Genomic DNA, 22663 nt, shown 5'->3' with positions numbered 1-22663 from the left:
AGGCTCACTCTGCGCCTGCGCAGGGTTCACTCCGCGTCTGCGCGCCTTCGGTGAGCATGGATCCCCAACTGGCTCTCACTCCTGAGACACTCTCGAGGGTGGAAGATGAGTACCCAGCAGCTAGCCAGCAGCCCAGGCCATCGATCACCTGGAACCTAGGCTCGCCCATTGCCTATGCGGCCGCCGACCAGGCGACCACCAGTTCTGGCACCAGCCCGGCTTCGGTCTTCCTCTGGCGCGGTAGGCTCGGCAGCCGCCCCGACATTCACGTGGGGACTCAGCCGCGTATCTGCTTCCTGCGGCCGCGGACCGCCCAGCCGCTGATGCTCTTCAGGTGCGGCCCGGGGCCCTATGGCAGCCGAACCCCCTCAGACCCCCGCTCCCTCAGCCGGCCGCTGGGACCTTGGCCCTGGCCCTCCCAGAGCCTCGGGCCCCTCGGAGCCCGACCTGTTCCTGGAACCCCGGAGAGTCTGGATTTCCGTGCTAAGCTCATCGCACCCCCGGGGTACCGGGAGCCTGAACGCCCGCAGCCCAGACGCCGGGGAGAGGCCAGAACTCCCACCTCCAACCCACACCTCCTCCGAATCGCCCCGGCCCTTCGGTCTCCCAGGCTTGACGTCCTGTACCCCGAGGGTCCCTTCTGGGCCGAGCCGCGAACTCCCTTAGAGCCTGGTGAGGCCCAGGTGCCCGCAGCCCTGCCACTCCCCTCCTCAGCCGCTACTTTCCCCAGTGGCCCAGGGAAAGCCCCCGGCCCCCTCAGGTCGGCCCCAGACGCCACAGACCCCAGTTACCCTTCCTCTCCCGTTTCACACCTCCCCTCAGAGCATCCTCCAGGCTCCCACAGATGCTTGCTTTGGAAAGCAGTTTGGTTCAAAATGATTATTAGTTATCACTTGAAAGGGAATATTTCCAGTCACTGCCTTTCCCCTCACCTTCCCAGGAAGTATTGATACGTTTGGTGCACTACTGAGTGGATGAATAGTGTTTCATGTATCTTTTTTGTTTTTCCCCCCAATAGACAAAACAGTGTTATTTTATTTTATTTTATTTTTAACATTTTTTATTGAGTTATAGTCATTTTACAATGTGTCAAATTCCAGTGTAGAGTACAGTTTTTCAGTTATACATGAACATACATACATTCATTGCCATATTCTCTTTCGCTGTGAGCCACCACAAGATCCTGAATATATTTCCCTGTGCTACACAGTACAATCTTGTTTATCTATTCTGTTTCATGTATCTTTGAGTATTTAGGGCTTTTTTTTTTTTTCCTGACAGGATTTGGGGGACTTTTGTAGGTGAGCATCTTGATCTCCAAACTAGCCTTTTCCATCAGCTCATGTCTTTGCTGTCAGAAAAAATGTAAATGGGCAATAAAGGGCATTGAACTACTAATTTGTAAATGTAAAGACATTTCATAAAAGCACAGTTCGAAACCTTCTAAAAATGAATTAGGAAAAAAAAAATTTTAATCCTTCAAAATATTTTATTCTTTAAAAATTGTCCTATGTTTTGTCCTGTCAAATCCCTATGGTATGTTTAGATAGTTTCCAAATTTTTGAAAGGAAATATTATGAGCAATTATTTTTAAATGGGCAAAAATATTTAAAGATATGTAGTTGTAAAATCACTTTACGGTGTAACCAAATTATCAAAAAGTGAAAACTCCATGGCTAGTATCCAATTTTGACCAAATCGTCATCTCTCGTTTCATCTGGAGCACCTGGCTCCATTTCCATCCTGTCTCTCACCCTCCCGAGTCTCTTCACGTCTCTGTCCTCCCCAAACTTCCTTACTTTTCTAGATTTTTCCAAACCCTTTTCTCTTAGGATTCCTCTATTACCCAACTTGACTCTGTCCAAACTGTTTATTCTCTTTTTTCCGGCTTCCTCTGACCTCCCCTGCCCAGATCCAAATCCCAGATCCGGCCAGTCCTAGGCTCAAGCAGTGCCCTCTCCTCGACCTCAACTCCCATCAAATTCATCAAATTCCTCCCTCAGACTTTGCTTCTTTCCTCTCAGACCCTCACCTCCCATTTCATTCTGCATTTCCATAAGATGACTGCTCCTTTGGAGTCCCTGTTGACACTCCTCTTGTAGGTTACTTTCTACATCCTTCTCAGGATGATTTTTTTTCTCTTAACATCCAAGGAACACCCTTTTAACTCACATTTTCTCCAGGAAGAAACCTAGGCCTACTCCCTTGCTCCTCATAATTATGACAGCTGTGCCTCTCCCAAGAAACCTGGGGGAGCCCCAGCCACTACCCCAGGGCCCCATCAGATCAGGTCCTGTCCCAGCCCTGGCCCCCGCTGTCGAGCCTGTACCACCTTCTCTTCCCTGCTCCAGCCTAATGAATTCCAGTGAAGCAGCAGTGAAAAAATTTTTACCCAAGAGCCACTTATCCCAAGTGATTATTCGTGACAACCTCAGTGCACAGCGGATCTATGAGATGGAGGTAAAGTCACAAGCTTTTGCACTAGAGGGTGTTAGGGTGTGTTTGGGGGATGATCACAGATCTTAGAGGTGGTAGGCAGTCATTAAGGTGCTCTGATACAAGCCCATTTGACAGAGGGGGTAGTTGAGACTTGGGATTACTGATTGGCCCAAGGTGTCACAGCTGTCCATAGGCTGAGGGAGCCAAGGAGGATTTCATGTCTCTTAGCTCTTGTGGCTTTTTTTTCCTCCCTCAAAGCACATTACCCTTCTATTCAGGGAGGCCCAGAGTAGATTCCTGCTATCTGTTGTGTCCCAGAGCTTGGAGTGGCATCAACATAATTTGTTCCTTTTTTTCCTTCAGGGATTATCCCCCACTTTCCACATGAGAACTGAGGCAATTCTACTTTTTGCTTATGGACAAGAAGGGTTTGACTTGTTTACCCAAAAGCCCTCAGAAGAAGAGGGAAACCACAGCATCATCACCCCATAGACTCCAACTGATTAATCCATTAAATGGATCTTTCAGGCCTGCTGGGACAGGCATTGTTTGGGGCACTAGGAAGAGGCTAGTGAGCAGGATGGACTCTGAGAATGTACTCGTTTCTTCGAGCAGAGTAGACAGTCCAGAGTTGAGCTGCTGTCCCCTCTTGACTCTTTTGAGCTCCCCTCCATGTTCTAGGACCAAATCTGGACGGGCCCATGGGATTCTGATGTTGAGAACAGTGGGAGAGGTGTGAGAGATGGTGCCATGTCCTCTTAAGGGTTGCAAAGACCAAAAGAAGTGTAGAGGCCTAGGTGCTTCTCTCTCCGCTAAACTTCCAGTGGTGTGGAGTAGTGGAAATAGGGTGGACTTGGCTGTGGGCAGGCCAGCTATATGTGAACTTGGGGAAGCACTTTTCCTCCAGAACTCTTCTCATTTGTAAAATCTGTTAGAAGTCTCTCAGTTGCAGGTGACACAAACTGAACTTGAACTAGTTCAAGCAAAATGGAGAGTGATGAGTTTACATGATGGAGGGTGGGTAGGGCAGGGTCACCGGTGTCAGGGGTGAGAGATGGCAGGGGCTCCAGTGCCACTGGATGTGTCTTCGGGTCTCCCTCTCAGCTCCTATTCTGCTGCTTTCTGCACGTGGTTGTCATCATCAGACTGGCTGTCCCTGGGGAGCATGGCCTTAGGAAACCCTGGGCTGTAGCCCGGAAAGGAAGCGGAGAGCTCCCACTGTTGCTCGAGTTAGATAAATCCCGGAGAAGGACACCAGCTGACTCTAGTTGGTCCATCCATGCCCCAGTCACTGTGGTCAGGTAGTGTGGGAGACTAACAGGACCAGGATGGGTTGGGGGCCAACCCCTATGACCAGAAGGTTTGGGGATATTGTACCTTTGGTGAGTGGGGTGAAGATCTCTAAGCTATAACTGAAAACTTTCCTGAGTTGGCTTGGTATGTGCTGTCCTCCAGCCATCCAGAAGGTCACCTTTAAAGCTGTATTGAGCCTTTCCATGTTTTAGGTACACAATGTGCATTATGTGTTATTACCCCATTTAATAGTTCAGGAAACCGAGGCTCAGAGAGATGGAGTCATTTCACTAAGGTCGTACCGTGCGTCACTGTGGAGTTGCAAACCGGGGACTGACTGATCATGGTGCAGGACGTTCTCCCTTGGGACAGGGACTGCCTTCTCTGTGTTTGTAGACTGTGTCTTGCTGAGGGCCCAGCTTGTAGGAACTCAGTGGATTGGAGAGACCTGAGTGGCAGTATGGCAATGTTTCTCTCTCCCCCTAAAAGTGCTCCCATTAGAGCAAGAGGCAGCTTTGGCCAGCCACTGATGTCTCAGAGCCTCAAGGAGGGCAGCTAAGATCTAGCGTCTTGGGAACCCTCTGAGCAGCAGTCTGAGGACAGTGATGATGGCTGGTACCCCTTCATCTACGCCACAGTTCTCACCCTGTGCGGCTTTGCCCCTCAGGGACTTGGGCGTGTCTGGAGACAGTTCTGGTGGCACAAGGGAGAGTGGGGTGGTGTGGTTGGCATCCAGTAGGTGGAGGCCAGGGATGCGATGCTGCTAAACATCCTACCATGTGCCGCCCCCCCGCCCTGCCCCTCCACCTTCTCAGGAAGAATGGTCCCACCCCATACATCAGTGGTGCCGAGGTTGAGAGACCCTGATGCATAGGAAAGGGGGAATCACTCCATGCCTTGCTTAGGAATATTTGCACATGCGTCCCACCTTCCCGACTACGTTGTAGTTGCTGTGAAGACCTGTGGCCAATTTTTTGTAGTATCATCTCTACAACTAGCTCATTGGAATAAGTGAATGAATGAGTAAGATGAAAGATGTGCTTTCGCAAAGGCTGCAGTCTTGCTGGGGACAGGACAGAGATGATATCCTAGAAGAAATGAGTAGAGCTCAGTGTGACGTAGGGGATGTCCCCAACAATACTCCCACAGCACCAGATGGGCAGTGGGGATGGGGAAATGGGAGTTAAGGAAGGGGATGGACAAGAGGCACCCTTTCTCTTCCCCCACTGCCCCCTCCTCCTCCCAACCAGTCTTCAGACAGAGATGTTAAGGTCAAAACCAGGCTCATAGGCAGCAGACTGTCACAAGGTACTGCAGCCGTTATCCAGCTCAGTGCCCACATTTGACAAGTGGGGAAATGAGGCTCCCTGTGAGCCAAGTTATTTATGGAATATTAGGTCAAGCCGGCACCCTGGCCTCTCTTCCTGTGAAGTAGCTGCTTCATCCTAACCTCACCTCTGTTTTTTGTAAGATAAGAGCTTCAGACAAGACCAAGAAAAAGATGGGCCACTTGTATGACCACCTGAAAAAAAAATTCATGGCAGACCAGCTCAGAAAGCTGGGGCGCTGGAGACGGGAATCCATGAACATCCGCCAGTACCTGGATAGCATCCGAGCACACAAGGTCCCATTAAAAGTCCAGCCTAACAAGAAAAGCCGGCCACCCTAGTCAAGGTGGATGAGCTGCCCCGGGGCTGTGATGACACTTGTCTGACGGGAGAAGAGCTAGAAACCGGTCAGTCCATGCTGATGTGAAACAACAATAAACTGAGACCAGTGGACAGCGGAGCACAAAACCCCTCAGCACTTCTAACATTTCTTGTCCCGGCCCATCCCCTTCGCTGGTAAAGGCTGTCCTGATAGTCCTGTAGCTGCCCAACTGGAAAGGGCTGAATCAGGCTGGCTTCTAAGGTTGAGGCAGAGGCTGACCTTTGGTACCCACATGTCTGAGTCAGGGCCAGGCCAGGTGCACTGGGACATCGGTACCTTAGGTGGGAAGGGCTCAGTGATGCCCTCGCCTGGCATTCCAGTGGGAAGGAGTCAGGGTGGGGCATCAGGCAAATGGGTTAAGGGCTATTTCTGCCATCCATCAGCTGTGTGACTTTGTAACCTCTCTGAGCCTCTGTCTTTTTATCTGAACCAGGTAGTAATGAGGGCACCTACCCCCAAGAGCTGGCCTGAGGGTGTGGAGGGCTTGGCCCAGGGCCTGTCATTTTCAATGACTGTCATCTCGATGCCTACAGTTAGTGTCCAGCCTCACCAGCCCCCACCCCCGGCCTGCCTGCTGTCCCAGCTACACCCCGACAGCCCCCACATTTTACCTTTACTTGCACAGGCCACGCACCTAGAATGCCTCTTCAGCCCCCCAAGGCTCTCAGGAAGCTCTTCTCATCCTTCAAGGCTCATCTCAATGCCATTCCTCCCCCTCAGAGCTTCTCTGACCTGCCTCCTGCCGGTCCCTCTACCCCCTCTGCCTAAACCATGTTGGTTTCCCCTCCCCTCTGAACCTGGCTTACCTGTGGTGGCTTCACTCTGCCTCCTGTGGTAGATGTTTGGGTGTTTGTCCCAACCCGTGATTACACTGTCCAGTCTGTGAGAGCAGGGGCCAAGGATCCCCCAAGATCCAGTTCAAGCCTCTTCTGTGCCACTTCCCCCACCCTGGCCCCGGTGGAAAAGGCCCCTCCTTCCTGTGCTTACACGTCTGTCCGCACCGAGCATATAGTTGGCCATTTCTCGTTTGTTCACTGTCTCCCTGACCACGTTGTGAAAGTCTCGGGGGCAGGGAAGCTGACTTGTTCATCTCTGTAACCACAGTGCCTAGTAACTGGAGTTGTCACTCGATGGTTTTTGAATAAATGACTCATTCCTTTTCGTATTACTCACAGCTTCAGCACAGTGCCCTCAGTAAGGGCCTGGTACGTATTTTTTTAAGTTAACCAAGTCTCCTCATTTTACAGATGAGGAAACTGAGGCCCAGAGAGGTGACCTGACTTGCTCAAGGTCATGCAACAAGTTAGTGGCAGAGAACTAGAAGCAGGTTTGTTGCCTGCATGGAGTGGTCATTCTGCATCACCGCAGCTGCCAGGTAATGACCTCAGCCCTCTTGGTGGCTTTCGGAAGTCCTCTTGGTTCGTCCTCACCCTCATCGTACCCTTCGGGCATTGCTGCTGGGACATTCAGCAGGCTTTCCTTCCAGGGGAACCTCAGCGAGCCCCCCTCCCGAGGGGACCAGCGAGTCCAGGGGCAGGGGTGGGAGCCGGATGTTCCTGATGCTCCCTTCTCCCTCTTAATGGTCTTCCTTTGAGAACCTGCTGCTTTTCAGTGGGGGCCAAAACGGGTTCTTGTCTGTTTTCTTGGCCGAACACAACCGATGGTAATAATTGGTTTCAAATATTTAAATTTTATTACACAGCAGCATCTTCATGTTTGCCAAAAACAAAAACAGAAATTCTTCTGTTGGATCCGCCGCTGCTAGGGCTTTGGTGTGTTTCTTTATTTTGTGTATTTGTTTCATGTTGCCAGCAGTCTTTTTCCTTGGCACTGTACCTAAAAGGGGGAAAGAAAGGCTTTAGGGATCCTGGCATCTTCAGAGGACCAGCAGAGCAGCCCCAGCCCCTCTTTTTTCATATTGTCCCCGGGAACTCCCCACCTCCTACGTCTCTCCTAATGCAGCCTCTCTGAGCCTCACCCCAGTCTGGCCCCCGGCCACATGCCCCCTTCTCCCTGGATGGTTGGCCTTGGCAGAGGGTCTTTGCATCCTTGTCCTGTGGTCCAACGGACTGGGCGACCCTTGGGAAGGGGGTTGGGTGAGGGAGTTGGGATGTCAAACTAATTAAGTCACTTTATAAGCCACTAACTCATCTCAGATTGTGTGGACTTAGTCTTCCCATTTTCCCAACCAGAGGATGGTGCATGTAAGTAGAGAACAAGAAGTGATGAAGTCCTAGAGAGGCTGCCTAATTGTTGGTAGTTGAAAAGAAGGAAAAGTCAGAGAGGGAAGAATGTGGGAGTATTGGATGGGAAGATATTATTTGAGAAATAGAATCTTGAAGCTAAGGAGGGCCTCAGGGATTCTTTAGTCCAGTGGACACACAGACACACAGAACTCTTAGTTCAAATGAAGTCACACGGAAGCCCATTCCAGTCATTAAAACCATTGACACATTCACATTTATTGAGCGCTCAGATGCCAGGCAGAAGGCTCAGCTCTTTTGAAACATAATTCATTGCATTCTCCAAACAACAAAGTAGGAATTTTTTTTTAAAAAGTTGTTTTTTTTTTTACTTTTTTTTTTCGCAGCGGGGAGGTAATTTAGGTTTATTTATTTACTTATTTATTTGGTTTTTCAACGGAGGCACTGGGGATTGAATCCAGGACCTCGTGCATGCTAAGCATGCACTCTACTACTGAGCTATACCCTTAAGAGGCCCTGAGAGGCTAGGTAATTTCCTTGAAGTCCTTCATTTTTAAATGTTTTTTCATTTCTTTTTTTTTGGGGGGGGGGAAAGTACTGGGGATTAAACCCAGGACCTCTCACATGCTAAGTGCATGTTCTACCACTGAGCTATACCCCACCTGCAAAGTAGGTAATTTTATTAGCCCTGTATTACAGATGAGAAACTGAGGCTCAGAGAGCAAGAATCCCACCTAAGGTTGGGGAGCTAGTAAGTGACAGAGCCCCCCTCAAGCCTGTCTCACTCTGAGGACCATCTCTTGAGTGCCACGTGAGAAGCCCCCAGTCTGGATCACTCAAGTTGGAAGTGGAGGCCCGGGACCTGGAGCCCCTGGGGCATGACATCACAGATGGTGTTGTGGGAGCCTCTGCTGTTACATCAGTTACCTGAGGTTAGCTGTTATAGCAGCCGGACTGAAATCCAGGTCCTCCTTCTACCCGGTGGCTCAGGAGAACCTGTCACCCATCCTGGGATGGATAGAGGTCGGCTGCATTAGTGGGAGGCAGATGAGGCAGATGCCCACCCGGAGGCAGAAGAACAGAACACAGGACCATTTCCTGACCATTGCCCTTTAGCTGTGAAAAGATGTTTTCAGTTCGTCCTCAGGAAGTCTTTGTGGAATATCCTTTGTGTCTGAAGAACTGTGCTGATGGCAGGAGACAGGTGATGATGCTCTTAATGAGATGAGGTGTGTTTGAGCAAACCTTCCATTCTTGCTGAAGATACATCTCCTTCCCTCCACCCCTGTCACACCACGTGCACATCACTACTCAGGGTACTTAGAAACCCCTCCCAGTTTAGAAAGCTTGCTGCGTGCACAGGGGGTCTCACTCCTTCCCTCTCCAGAATCTCTTCATGACCTGGAACAAAAGAAGGGCACTTCTGTTTACCAGACACCTGTTACATGCAAGGCATGTTATATCAGACCTCATTCAGTCCTCACAGCAGTACTCTCCAGGTATCATGCCCACCTTTAAGGTGAGGAAACCAAGGCACGGAGAGGCTAAGGAATGTGCTCAGAGTCCCTCAGTTTGAGCCATGGTGTGAGACGCACAAGGTGTGCTCTTTCCACGCCATCCAGCCATCCTGGTGGTCTCAGCTTTGTTGTGCGTACCACCCTCAGTATCAGCCATTGGTGGCCACAGGAACTGCCTTGTGAGGGATGCCCATGTGTGGCCCTGGTCCCCGACTTTCCTTGCAGCCGCCATTGTTGACCACGGTGGCCAGTGACATGGCAGAGAGGAAGTCTTGGATGCTTTCCCTCACGGCAGGTCCCAGCTCCTGGCTGTCAGGCAGGGGCATTGGCTTTGCAACCCCAGCAGGTGGAGCAGCCTGCCAAGGGGCTAGGCCGCTAGAATCATAGGGGTGGCTTGTCGGAATGGGGGAGGCAGGTAGCTGCTACAGTTGCAGCTATGAGCGATCCCAGAGTTCTTACACATCTGCCCCATCCACCCGTCCACCCATCCACCCATTTACCTGCCCATCCACCCACCCACCCACCCACCCATCCATCTGCTCACCTATCCACCTGTCCGTGTGGCACTGCAGCACACATGTGGAACACAGAGGTGGGAGAACTGGTTTTCTTGTCTTCTGTGACACCTCTCACTTTTCCCAATCAGCGTGGGGAAGTGGGGTGACCTGCTGACTGGGAGTGCCTCTGCCCTGATTCTCTCTGACTTCGGACAAGTCACCTCTCAGCTCTGAAAGTTGGGGGAGCTGGGGAAATCTCAGAGTTGCTTTGTGCAGGTCACTTCTATTTCACCGACAAGTAACAGGCAGAGTAGGGAACTGACTTGCTAAGGTCAGATGAGGAATTAGTGGTGCATTTGGGACTGGGTTCCAGGGCCCTGCCGCTCACTTGTCAAGTGAGAGTGAGAATCCTGGTCTCCTCACCTCTTGGGATTGTAAGGAGGACCTCACGAGGTGAGTAGTAGGAAAGTGATCTGAGAAATGAAGTCACCAGGGCTGAATGTCCCAGAGGTGCAACGAAGGCCCCAGCTGCTGGGCCAGGACAGATCCCACAGCGACCACGAGGGGTCAGCAGATGCTCGTGCGCTCAGGCGGGATCTGCTGGAGGGCATGTTCCTGTGTGCCGGGTCTGGGAGGGAGGCCCAGGCATTTAATTCCTGGGGACCCTCAGCACAAGCAAGAGGACTGATGCACCCCAGACCAGCCCCTTGTGGAAGTGGGACGTGTTGCTCGGGGAGTACAATGCCGAGCCTGGCCCAGCTGCCGACGTGGGAACTCTGCAGGACTCCGAGGGCTGAGGGGGCAGAGCCGGGAGCAGACCTTGGACTTGGACCCCCCTGCCTCCCCCAGTAACCATTCCCTGGGCTTCAGCTCTCCCACCTGCAGCTATGTGGGGAGGGGGCTGCTGCTGGCTGATCTCTGCACTTCCTTCCATTCTCCGGGTCTGAGATGTGGCTCAGTCCTCTGCACGTGTAATGCTCCGTAAATATCTGCGGAGTGCATGGGAGCAACTCCTGCTCAGAGCAAAGCCAGAGACATCCAGGTCAGCTTGTGGCCACAGATACAAAAGTAGATGCGGGCCTGTGTCTCATTTTACCCAGGACAAGAGATGCACAAGCTAAGTGGGAGGCAGGGCAGCACGTAGTTAAGAGCACAAATCTGGAAGGAAGGCCCCAGTTCAAACCCCAGGTCGGCTGCTTTCTAGCTCTACTCTGCGTCCCTTAGCAAGTGCCTGCCTTGTAAAACCAGTTGGTGTAGGTTTCCTCTGCTGTTACGCAGTTGGGTCTGTCCTCCCTCTGATCCCTTTGCTGAATGAGAATATCTGGCTGGAAGCTCTGTGTCGGGCAGAATCATAAATAGCAGAGTCAGGAGGGCTCTACTTTGTGGTGCCAACATCCACTCTGCAAGCCCTTGCTGACCTCAGATATTTAATTCAGTTTCTTTAGAGAAGAGACATACTGTTTTCTGCCTGGGAGAAATGTTACCTGCACTTTGCAAACTTATCTGCCCCATCCCTGCCCCTGGTGCGAGTCTGTGTTATATGCTGAGTAGATACAAAAGGATACTGTAAAATATGTGTACAGCATACAAATAATACAAGACACTCATGGGCTCACTAACCAGTTTGAGGAATAAACCCCCCCATTTTAGTTCTTTCCACCTTCTGCCATAACCTGTTGACTTAAAACAATTTTTTAATTGAAGTATAGTCCGTTTGCAATGTTATGTTAATTTCTGGTGTACAGCATAGTGATTCAGTTATATATATACATACATATATTCATTTTCATATTCCTTTTCATTATAGGTTACTGCAAGATACTGACTATAGTTCCCTGTGCTATACATTATAAACTTGTTGTTTATCTATTTTATATATAGTAGTTAGCATCTGCAAATTTCAAACTCCCAATTTACCCCTTCCTACTCCCTTAACCCTGATAACCCTAAGTTTGTTCTCTATGTCTGTGAGTCTGTTTCTGTTTTGCAAATAAGTTCATTTATGTCTTTTTTTTTTAGATTCCACATATAAGCAGTATCATATGGTATTTTTCTTTCTCTTTCTGACTTCACTTAGAATGATGATCTCCAGGTCCATCCATGTTGCTGCAAATGGCATTATTTTATTCTTTTTTATGGCTGAGTAGTATTCCATTGTATATGTACACCAGAACTTCTTTATCCAGTCATCGGCATCTGTCACTTTCTAAATTATTTATTTGGTTTATTTCTGTATCTTACTAAAAGGTAAGCCTCAGGAGAGCAGGCGTTTTTGTCAGATTTCTTTCACTGCTCTATCATCTGGGCCTAGAAGAAGACTTGGCATAAGATACGAACTCAATGAACACTTCTTGAATAAAGACTTCTTTCTAGTTCTCTTTGCTGTTTGGTACTTTTCAGATTTTTAATACTTTTATTTCAGTGGGATCTCTTTGGGTCTCAAGATGGGAGGCACCCATGGGTGCTTGTCAGATACCCTGAGGTAAAAGTCTCCATGTCAGTGGTTCTTAATGTGGGGGGATCATGGACCCCTCTAAGATTATGATAAAACCTACAGAACACACAGATCGGCACTGACACTTAAAATTTACACATAGTTTATGAAGACCGTAAACTTCACCTTAAGGACCTGTGCTCTTAGATCATTTCTGGACAGATGTGTAGAAGCTATTAACTCACCAGCCCCAGAGAGGAAGAAGAGGGGAGTTCTCCTTTCGTTGTATACGCCATATACTTCAGTTCTGAATAGTGCATGCGTTACAATTTCAACGTTTTAGAAACCAGTTAAACATTTTGAAGGAACCTATGTTCTAATCCCCTTGGGGTAATCACACAACTCGTATGTCTTCAGGGGCCAGAGAGGTAGGTGCTCTTGGCTTTTGGACACTAGGCAGCAGTGGGAGCTGTGGTGAAATGGAGCTTGCATTCCCCACCCCAAATGCTTAAATTCAAAGGCATGAAAAACATGGTGTTGATCAAACTGCTCTGGCCTCTGTTTAATTCATTTCACCCAACATTTCACAGAACACCCTCTAGTTGAATAACTAGAGAACATTTATTGAGCACCTACTATGCCAAATGAGCTTTATTTACATGCTTTATTACTCTCAACCTGTGAGGTAGGGATTATTATCCTTGTTTTACCGATGAGTAAGAGGAAGCTCAGTGAGGTGGATAAAGGTCCCACAGCTAGGGAGTGGCTGGGCTGAGATTTCCTTAATGGATCTGACTCTCAAAGCCCACAGTTTTCCCTCCACATCACTGTCCATCAAAGTGTGGTCCATGATCCACCCACATCAGAAACTGCTGGGGAGCTCATTAAAATGCGTGCTCCTGGATTCCATCTCAGACCTACTGACTCAGAATTCCAGGGAGATGGAGATGGAAAACTGCATGTCTAAGCTTCCCTGGGGTGGCTTGAAAGAATTTTTTGAATAGGTGAAACAGACACAGAGTTAAGACATTTGAAATGTTCAAACGGGAATAAATGAAAAGCAAGACCGCCACTGCATTCCCCAGGTGCCACTTGTCTACCCACTGTCACCGAGGCAATCACTTTTCCTTGATACTGAAATTTGAGGACCCTCTTTTGTATTTATGGGATATACCTAGATGGGTAGGCCTCTGCACTCCAGAGCTCACAAAATTCTCCAGGTAAGACCACCGTTCAGGGGCAGGTGCCCCAAGAAGGGGTCCCAGAGTCACCAGCAAAGCTATGGAACTTCTGCTTAGGAGAGTGTCTGCACCTCCTTGTTTCTAGGACCTTCCAGCCTGTCAGCACCTGCCATCACTTCACATAGGGGGCTTCCCCTGCACAGGTGGTTTTGTCACAAGCAGGATAAGGGATAGACAGTGGGTAAGGGGAAGGTAAGGATGAGCAGAGAGGAGCCTGCACCGAGGTCTAGAGCTGGAGGGGTCTGGGCAGACGCCCACTACCCAACCTTTCAACCTGTGTTTCCCTTTATTTGTAGTAACCATTGACCTTTCCCTTTAGGATAGATTGTTTAAAATCAGTGCTGTTTAACCTTTCTGGGATCGCAGACTCCTTTGGGAATCCTATGAAAACTAGGGACCTTCTCCCTAGAAAAATACACAGACCGGTGAAACTCTGCAGACTATCGCAGGAGCTTCAGCCAGCCAAGATTCCCAGGGACGTCCAGGAGCTCCAAGTTAAGAACTTCCACTTTTAGATGTGCTCCTTGTACTAAAACGCTCCACTTACAATATAAATGCTTTCTCTATTCCCTTAGATAGCCTGGACTATGTTGCCACTTGCAGCGAAGTGTCCTGGAAGAACCCGAGGCTGGCTGGCCCAGGAGGTGGAGGTACAGTGGCTTCAGACCCCTGAGCCTGGTCGCAGCGGAGGGACCCATAGACAGGTAATGTCTCCCGTTGAGGCTGGTGGGCGTCCTCCTCAGCTTTTGGCTTCATCTGGCTGAGCGCCCGTGCTTCGGGCGCATTTCTTGGTTTCCGAGGGCTCCCCCATCCCCGGCTTCCTGGGTTTCGGGGAGGGAACTCACCCCGGACGGGGTGTGGGGTGGGCACAGGCGCAGGGCCGGCAGGCAGAGCTGCGCTGGGAGCCGGCGGGCTCCGCATTCATCATTGTTCCCCAAGCGCCTGGCACAGGTTGGAGCGCAGGCAGGGATCGTGGCCTGAAGTGCGCTGTGCCTTCCGCGTCGCCCACTCGCCAGGCTCTCGCCCCACAAGTGCTTCCAGGGCGCCTTCCAAGGGCCGGACCGGGAGCCGGGAGCAGGCGACGCAGGAGAGGGTCGGGGGGTCCCAGCGCTGTCCGCTTCGCGCCGGCGGGGACGACAGCGGGCTGGCGCAGGCAGCGCCGGGCGCACGGGCCGCGGAGGGACCCGCGCGCGCTCGTGACGGCGCCCCCGGCCCCGCCCCTGGCCGCCGCCTCCGCTCTCGCTCTCCCTCCCCCCGCCCGGCCGCGCTCGGGTCGGCAGGCTCTATGGGGAAAGCGGCCGCTCTGTGCCGAGGCGGCGGCCGCTCCCGCGGGCTCTCGTCGCTCTTCACGGTTGTCCCCTGCCTGTCCTGCCACACGGCGGCGCCGAGCATGAGCGCTTCCACGCCCGGCTCCGGACCGGAGCCCAAGCCTCAGCCCCAGCCTGTGCCCCAGCCCAAGCGGGAGCTAGTGTCAGAACAGGTGTCGGAGCCAGTTTCTGAGCGGGTGCCAAGATCGGAGCCTGAGTCCAAGAAGATGTCGGAGCCCAGGCCAGGCTTCAGACAGGAGTTGGAAGTGCTGCCAGGCTTGGGGACCGGGTCAGGGACGGGGTCAGAGCTCCGGCAAGAGTTAGGCTCAAGCGTGGGGGCTGGGCTCTTCACCAAGGCCCCATCCGAGCAGGTCCTGGCGCTGGGGCCAGTAGTGGGGAGCGTGGCCTTGACCAAACTCGAGTCAGGGTTGTTGCCGGCACCAAAGCCCTCGCGACCGGGACAAATGAAGACTCATCTTGGGGCTCCGGTGACAGGGAGTGGCACGACCTCCTCTGTCCCGATTGTCTTACTACCACTGGACAGCTTCAAGGGCTGGCTTCTCAAGTGGACCAACTACCTGAAGGGCTACCAGCGCCGCTGGTTTGTGCTCAGCAATGGCCTCCTGTCTTACTACAGGTACGAAAGTGTCAGGGTTGGGTGGCTGAGTGTGGAGGGCCAGAATGCTGCAGTGATGGTGACAGAGGGCATCCAAAGTGGAGGACACCAGCACTAGCCTAGGGACATTTGGGAACATGTACTCTAGCAGGAGAAATAGTGCGTCTGGCCAACCTTCAAGGGCTGAGCCCTGGCTTCTGGTAGGGGAGCCCCTGCGGACATGAGATCTGGCAGCTTGACTTTAGGGAGTGAGCAAAGAGGTGGAGTGAGGGAGAGATTTGGGGCCTTGAAGCCCCTCTGGTCTTCGTAGTTGTGGGACCTGGGACAGCTAGACAGAGTCAGTCCCCCGAAGTTCCTGATTCAGGAGCTTTCTGGTTCAGGAAATAAGGTCATTGTATTAGGGACTGAGGGAGACAGTACCCTTGTTTAGTCCTTGGGACCCACTTGTGGGAAGGGCTCCTGTCCCCTCCTTGGCTGATCAGACTGTTTCAGACTCAGCTCTGCCCATCAGGAGCCCATCTTGGCATCTTATGAGAACCGGTAAGTGTCCCACCATGGACTTTCTCAGTCCAGAAGCAGTGTGGGATTCAAAATTGAAGTCCAGTGGTGATAGTTAACACTGAGATTGATTGAAAGGGGGAAAGAGACCGAAGGCTTCCTCTCCTTTCCTACTGGCCATGGCCTCTGTATGTTTCCTAGGGATGGTTGGTTTAAACTTTGAGATCTCAGATCACTCACTCTATACCGTGGATTCTCAAACCTGAGAGAACAGAATTCCCTGATGGGCTTGTTGAGATGCCAAATGCTCTGCCCCCCTGTTGAGTTTCTGCTGCAGTGGGTCTCGAAGGGGCCTGTGATTCAGCATTTCTAACAAGTTCCCAGGTAATGCTGCTCTGGACCACAGTCTGAGAAGCACGGCTCTGTTGTCATTGCAAACAGGAGGGCCCTGCCTTGCTGTTGGCTGAAACTCAGGTCACTTTGCCCAGGTCACTCGGCCAGGCAGTATCTGTTCAGGTCACCCATAGAGGATTTATGTGGTCCTTCATAGCCTTTTTGGAAACACAGCTTCTAGAGGATCGTTCAGTCTATGATTCCCTGAGAATTTGGGAGCTCCACTGAACTTAAGTGATGGTTCCCACTCCAAAGGGGGGATCACTGTCTTTAATTCCCAGCAGGAGAGAAAGCTGATCTGTGTTTCTTTTCTTTTAACAAATATTTTACTTATTTTGTTTGTGGGGTTTTTGTTTTTGTTTTGGAGATGAAGTAATTAGGTTTATTTCATTGGTTAGTTATTATAATGGAGGTACTGGGGATTGAACCCAGGACCTCACACATGCTAAACATGTACTCTAACCACTGAGCTATGCCCTCCCTCCTTGACCTGTGTTTCTAATGTGTCCATCCTATCTGGTGTCTTGGTACTCCTCAGCCCACTCAGCAGCACAACACAGCTCACAGAACATAGTGTTTTAGTGGGAAAAAATACTTTTCCAAATGTGTGTTTTTAATCCCACTTACCATACTCTTTCAGTTATGTAGACATTTTGCGAAGACACACGGTGTTAGGGATCATCAGTGGTTCACTATAAGTGTCACTCTGTCTTCTTAAAGGCAGGGGACATAACAAATAGGGCATGTCGGCTATGGACCACACTCTCGGTTTTATGTTATGGTCCTTTATTTCATCCTCACAACCACACTATGAAATGGGTTCCAGGATTATTCTCTTGTACAAATGAAGAGTTCTGAGGTTGACAAGGGGACATGGCTTGTCCAATGTCACTGGCCCAGGTAGGCAGTGGAGAGAGATTCTGACCTGGGCCTCTAGTGCTCCACAGTCTCTGCCTGTCCCAGATGTGTGTCCTGATGCCCACTCATCCTTGGGTTCAGCTTTTCAGAGTTATCTGTATTTTACCAGATACTATAACCTATAAGGGTCCAGGTAATGTTTATGAGTATAGGATCCCACAGTGGCAGGAAGGCCTAGTTCTAGTGGCAGTAAAACCTGACCTCATGCATTTTTGTTTTATTTTAATTGGAAGAGCAAATGTCCCATCTTTTTTTTTTTTCCTTCTTAAGGTAGATAATAGGTATTTCGAGGTAATCTCAAATGTGCAGAATGTCTAGGTAACTAAGAAAAATTCTTGCTTGCTGATAAAGTTGTGGGGACAAATACTGGTTTGGGGGGGAGTGGGGACAAGTTTTCTCGTGTGTGTGTTTGCACAGTCCAGGTCTGTAGTTGCATTCTTGGACATTTCTAGGTTCCAAGGTGGGCATAATTGTTGCTTGACTCACTTGAGTGGGACAAATGATCTGTGACATCTGTGCAGCCCTCTGCCTTCCTTCAGCTCCATGTGAGGCCAGCCATGGAGGTGCCCTCATTCCCATTTTACAGAAAGGGAAACTGAGGCTGAGTGAATAAGCTTCAGTGGCTCATCCCAAGGCACTCAGCTTGCGGACTGTGCCTAAACGCCCTGGGAGAGAAGTCAGTCTCTGTGTGTAGAGAAGGCCCTTCGAGGTGGAGCTGCAGTGGTCCTGTCTTCCCTGGACTCCTGTCTGCCTTCTGGAAGATCCTGTGCTCTGCCTCTCCTCAGGCCTCCTAGCACTTCAGACCTTCCACACACCCTCCTGTCCCTGCTTCTAGTCTGAATCCTGCCTCCCAGACCAGGCCTGGCCATCCTGCCTGCCTGGCTCAAGGGCTGAGCGCCCTCCAGGCCCACGGCTCACAGTCCTGCCAGCAGCGCAGGGTGGGTTCCCTGGGGCTCTGTCTGCGCCCAGTGCCACCCATGTGCTGTCACCTCCCCCCAGCCCCGGACCCCCACTCTCGGTGGTTCTCCAAGGGTGTGTGGCCGGAATAGAGGCAAATTCAAGTGCTTGCGAGCTGAAAACAGAGTGAGGGAACTTTTTATTCCTGATCTCCCTTCCTTAGGGGCTGGGTGGAGTCAGCTTTACCTGCTGGTGCTGAAGGAATCAGAGCCACTTCTTTTGCTAACTTCCGTTTCAGAAAGAACACGCTGTTTTTGTTTTTGTTTTTTTAGACTAAATGAAACCTGATGTTTGGAGAAATGTGTTTGGAGAAAATGTGGGTACCTGTTTCTCGTGCTCCCTCCCCAAGCCTGCCCCACTCAGAGATAACCAACATCCCAAATCCATCACCATCCTCTTTCTTTTCTTTTTATCTAGTTTTACCTCATCTACATGCAATTTAAAAGGAAAAAAACCACATTTTTCATTTCAACTATTTTTAGCTTTCTAAAAAAGGATATCGTACAGTATGTGATTTGGGGGGGCTAACTTTGACTGCTTCATATCAGCCCAGGATATAGTCTGGAATATTGTGATAGAAGCGTCCAGCAGCTTTGATTATACCATTTATTGAGGGCCAGCAGCGTCACCAAACCACTGGGTGGAGGAGGAGGAGGGAAGCCTGCAGCCGTCCTGGCTGATCAGTAAGAGGCCCGCAGGTTCAGACAAGGTATCCTGGGGGCTTCCCAGGGGGCTGAGTAGTCAGGCTGCGTGGAGTCTTCCGGGATGGAGTTGGCAAACTCTGTCAATAAAGAAAGACAGGCTAGTGAAAAGGATGTGAGATTCCTTAAACCAAGATCAATATCTGCTTATCCCGGGGGAAAAAACGGAGGAAATGGGACCACACTGGATGCTGACAGGAGGAGAGGAGGAGACTGGAGAGGAGACGGTTAGAAACACGCTGAACTAAACCAAAATTGGCAGCTTGACGTGTGGTGAGTCACATACCAGGTGTCACCACACAGATGTGACTTTAAGAGGCTCCCTTCCTAACCATAAACAGGAAGCAGCAGTCAGTGAGTTTCAGGGTCATGCTGGTGCTGTAAGCTTTGACCTTTTCTATGGGAGTCTTTCCCACGTCTGTCTGTTTTTAAGAGTTCTTGGAGTCCTGATGGCTGTGTCTCACTCCTCTCGGCTTCTCATCACACACCCAGGTCGCAGCCCTGTGCATCCAATGCCGGGTTAACAGTCTCAACTCACTCTGTGTGATCTGCATTGATGGGCCATTGCCTAAACCAAGAAGAGGGCAGGTGGCCTCGCTGAGCTTGCACAGGAACCTGCCAGATTGTGCTGTCCTTGGAAGCAGCAAGAGGTGCTGTCTTCCTAAAAGATAGCACATCGTGTCCCTGGGCTCACTGCCCACTGCCCTTCCCAGTCGGTCCCCCCACCCTCCTTCCTCCAGTCTTGACCTTCTTCTGCCCAACTCGCCTTAGTCCCCCTCTGCAACCCACATGCCTTTCCCTCTCCCGTCCAGATCTCTGCCCCTGCCAGCCTCAGCGAGGAGAACCCTCCTCACTGCTGCAGACATCCTAGCAGGGCAGCCTCAGTTCCGGGTCATCTCAGCCTGGACCTGCCTGGATTCCCCTGCGATGAGCTGGGCTAGCAGAGCGGTCCATTCTCTGACAGCTGGGTGGTGGTCCATCTCTTCCCCACCAGCGCATGGGGCTGTGTCTTTTAACTGTGGTGTCCCCAGGGGTGCTGGGTGTAGTGCCTTGTACTTAGTAGAGTCTCAAATTACAATGAAGTTTTTTTTTTTTAATAGAAGACACGCTTTGTAATTTTAATCTTTTTTGCACGTTATAAAGACCCAACGAGCAGCCTGGACTATTGCAGTCACCCAAGGGGAGTCACTGAATTGCCAGGAGAAGGAGTGACCATGGGGGCTACACATGGCCCAGCTTTTCAGCTCCTTTTCTGAGACTTATCCTGAGCCAAGGATGTATGACAGTAGTAAGAGCTCATTTTTGTATTCATTTACGTTTAAAACTCTTTGTTACCAAGACTTCTAAACATATATCAGAGTAGAAGATAGTATCATGAACCCCCATGCACCTGTTACCCAGTTTCAATAATTATTAACTTCCTACCCAATCTTATTCCATCACAGCAGCCCCACCCCACACCATTTTGAAGTCTCATTTCCCCTATAAGTATCACATTTCACATTTCCCTATAAATGTTTCAGTGGCTGCCTCTAAAGGATAAGGATTTAAAAAAACCATATCCTCATACCACTATTACAACTAAAGCAAATTAGCAGTAATTCCTTATCATCATCAAATATCCGGTCAGTGTTCAAAGTTTCAGTTGTCTCAAGTGTCGTAAGTGGGTTTTTGATACATTTGTTTGTATCAGGACCTAAATAAGGTCTACCCGGAGAACCTCCCACGTCTGGGTTTTGCGGACTGCATCCTCTTGGTTTAGGGTAACACGGTCCTCTGTCGTTCCTTAACTTGGAGATGGATCTAGAAACTCTAAATATGTTGTGTTCTTGCATCAGGAGCTCATAACATCTGGTAGCTTCTCTTTCTGTGCTATCAGCAGGTGTTAACGATCTGTCTTGGATTAACCTAATTCTGTCACTTCTTCATTTATTATCAGGAATAACTTCTATAAAGAGAAACTTACCCTCATCTACTGCTCTTTGCTTCCTCAGCGATACAGTTCACACAGGAGAGGCAGAATAAATGTTTGATTCTTTCCATTTATTTGCAAACTTTCAAAATAATGAGTTGGTTCTTATCCTCCAGTGGTGACCAGTCAGTGAGTTTTGTTTTCTTAAGTACCACTTTAGGCTCGTGGATACAGGCACGGCTGTATTGCCCTCAGTGATGCTCGCATCATCCTGCCTTGTCTTTGCTTAGTGAGGGCTTCTTCAGTTGACCTTCAAGTCCTCTGGAAGGGGCCCTGATGGTATTGACAGCTGATATTGGCCAGCCGGTATTGACATTGACTCCCGTGTCTGGCTTGAAAAGATGTTCAAGGCTCTTTTTGTACTTCTCTTGTCCCAGCCCTGGAGTCAGCCGTTTCGGACTTTACTCCGACTGATAGGCTGGATGGTGCTTAGATGAGGCGTATGGAAACAGGAATTTGCCTTGACGCCAGCCTGCTTTGACTTGCAGGAATCTTTGAAAAGAGGGGAAACAGAGGTACAGAACCTCAGTGTTCTATTTACCTTACTGCTCATGTCTTTGTGAGATGGGCAGAGACTATCCTGTCTGTATTTAAGGTCTTTGGCTCATCAAAGAAAAATTCAATGCATGAGACAAAAATTTTGACTGAGGCAGTACCCTCTATTTTTTCCCTGTTCTATCGTAGATTCTAATAATGACCAAATTTGAACAGAGCTTAATGGTGTATACGGTGCTTATGCGTATGTCATCCCATTTTATGACAAAGGTAGTTCTTATGTCCTGGTGACAAATGAGAAAGCCAGGGCTTGTCCCACTGCAGTGGCATCACTTAGTGGGTGACTGAGCTGAGATCTGAACCCAGCTGGGATTCCGCCACACCACCGGGGCGGGAAGACAGTCAGAAGCTCCTGTCTTCCCGCCTAAACAAGCCACCCCTTCCAGCAGCCTCCCCCATGAAGGAGTGATTGGGGGGCCTTCGCCCCCACTGGGTTCCCCAGCTGTTGCCTTCGTTCAGGAGACCCCCCCCCCAACGCCTGGTTCTCCTGTCTTCAGAGTTGGGCTTTGCTTGTGACCACACAGCAGGAGGGCTGGCTCCAGAAGCTTCACAAGAAGCTAGTCTTGTTCCTTTGTGATCGGATACTTGCTAGCCGTGGAAACAGTTGGCAAGGTCAGCTGCCCACGTGCACTCAGTTTATCCATTATCTGTTTCTGCGCAACTTTGAGGCTTAAAACGACAACAATGATTTTATCATCGCTCACAGTTTCTGTCAGTTGGGAACTCAGAAAGGGCTTGGCTGGACAGTTCTGGCTCGGGCCCTCTTGTGGGGCTGTGATCAGCTGGTGGCTGGGGTTGGAATGGTGGATTCTGGAGCATCTAGGGCTGGCCAACATCTCTGTCTCCCCAGAGAGTCTCAAGGCATTTCCCTGGGCTCTGTCCACACGGGCTGGTGTGGGCTTCCTTACTGCATGGTGGCTTCAGAGCAGCCAGACTGCTTACCTGGGGGCTGGCTTCCGTCAGAGTGATCACTAGAACCAGAGTTGAGCTAAAAATGGCTTCCTAGTCATTTTTACCCTTCGAATCAATAACATGGGACATATTTAGCTCAGGAATTAGGTCTACAGTTGCCTTGATTTCTTAGACTTTTTGGTTGCAAGTATCAAAGCCTTCCAGTGCAGCTTGAGCGGGATGTGTGTGTGTGTGTGTGTGTAAAAGGCTTTCGTGTGGGACCACAGGATGGTTTACAAAGCCTGCCTGGCTTTTTGCACACTTTATGCATTTCTCATGTCTGCTTCTCTCTTATTTTCTTCTCTAAGTTCTGGTCTGTTGTTTGTTTTGTTTTTACTCCTTGGACCATGTGGCAGAAGATGTCTGCTGCCCACAGCTCCTGAGGCCCAACCATCACTACAGCAGAAACTGTCAAACTCCCTGAACCCAGTTTCTATGAAGGAAAAGTGGATTGGCTCCA

General features: G+C 50.2%; 2 protein-coding genes across 9 annotated transcripts in view; both read left to right on the top strand.

Moving 5' to 3' along the window:
* Nucleotides 1–39: 39 nt before the first annotated feature.
* Nucleotides 40–6632, top strand: C32H5orf52 (chromosome 32 C5orf52 homolog). Of its 4 annotated transcripts, none has more exons than XR_004316584.1 (3): nucleotides 40–672; nucleotides 2352–2460; nucleotides 5209–5342. XR_004316584.1 is itself a non-coding variant. In XM_006185896.3 (3 exons), the coding sequence occupies exons 1-3, from the start codon at nucleotides 57–59 to the stop codon at nucleotides 5399–5401; spliced, it is 585 nt and encodes a 194-aa protein (XP_006185958.1). In that variant the 5' UTR covers nucleotides 40–56; the 3' UTR covers nucleotides 5402–6632. The 4 variants fall into 4 exon arrangements, 3 of the variants coding, with proteins under 3 accessions (XP_006185958.1, XP_032327413.1, XP_032327414.1); XM_006185896.3 differs by having other exon boundaries at nucleotides 40–334; nucleotides 5204–6632; XM_032471522.1 differs by lacking the exon at nucleotides 2352–2460 and having other exon boundaries at nucleotides 5209–5319.
* OSBP2 (oxysterol binding protein 2) overlaps nucleotides 205–22663 on the top strand; it is a 117035-nt gene continuing 94576 nt past the window's right edge. The window contains exons 1-2 of one of the 5 annotated variants that reach the window (XM_032471520.1): nucleotides 205–334; nucleotides 13911–14039. Coding sequence is in view for 2 of the 5 variants with exons in the window: in XM_032471517.1 (XP_032327408.1) it covers nucleotides 14621–15279 (659 nt within the window). In the remaining 3 variants the exon portion in view is untranslated. Of the gene's footprint in view, nucleotides 335–6693; nucleotides 6818–13910; nucleotides 14040–14601; nucleotides 15280–22663 lie in introns of those variants that run through there. The other 4 variants (XM_032471519.1, XM_014559329.2, XM_032471517.1 and 1 more) reach the window with 4 other exon arrangements.

Source organism: Camelus ferus, chromosome 32 (assembly GCF_009834535.1).
Source record: "Camelus ferus isolate YT-003-E chromosome 32, BCGSAC_Cfer_1.0, whole genome shotgun sequence".
Classification (NCBI taxonomy): Eukaryota; Metazoa; Chordata; class Mammalia; order Artiodactyla; family Camelidae; genus Camelus; species Camelus ferus.
The sequence above is the reverse complement of the archived record's forward strand: the minus strand, read 5'-3'. Positions and strand labels throughout refer to the sequence as shown.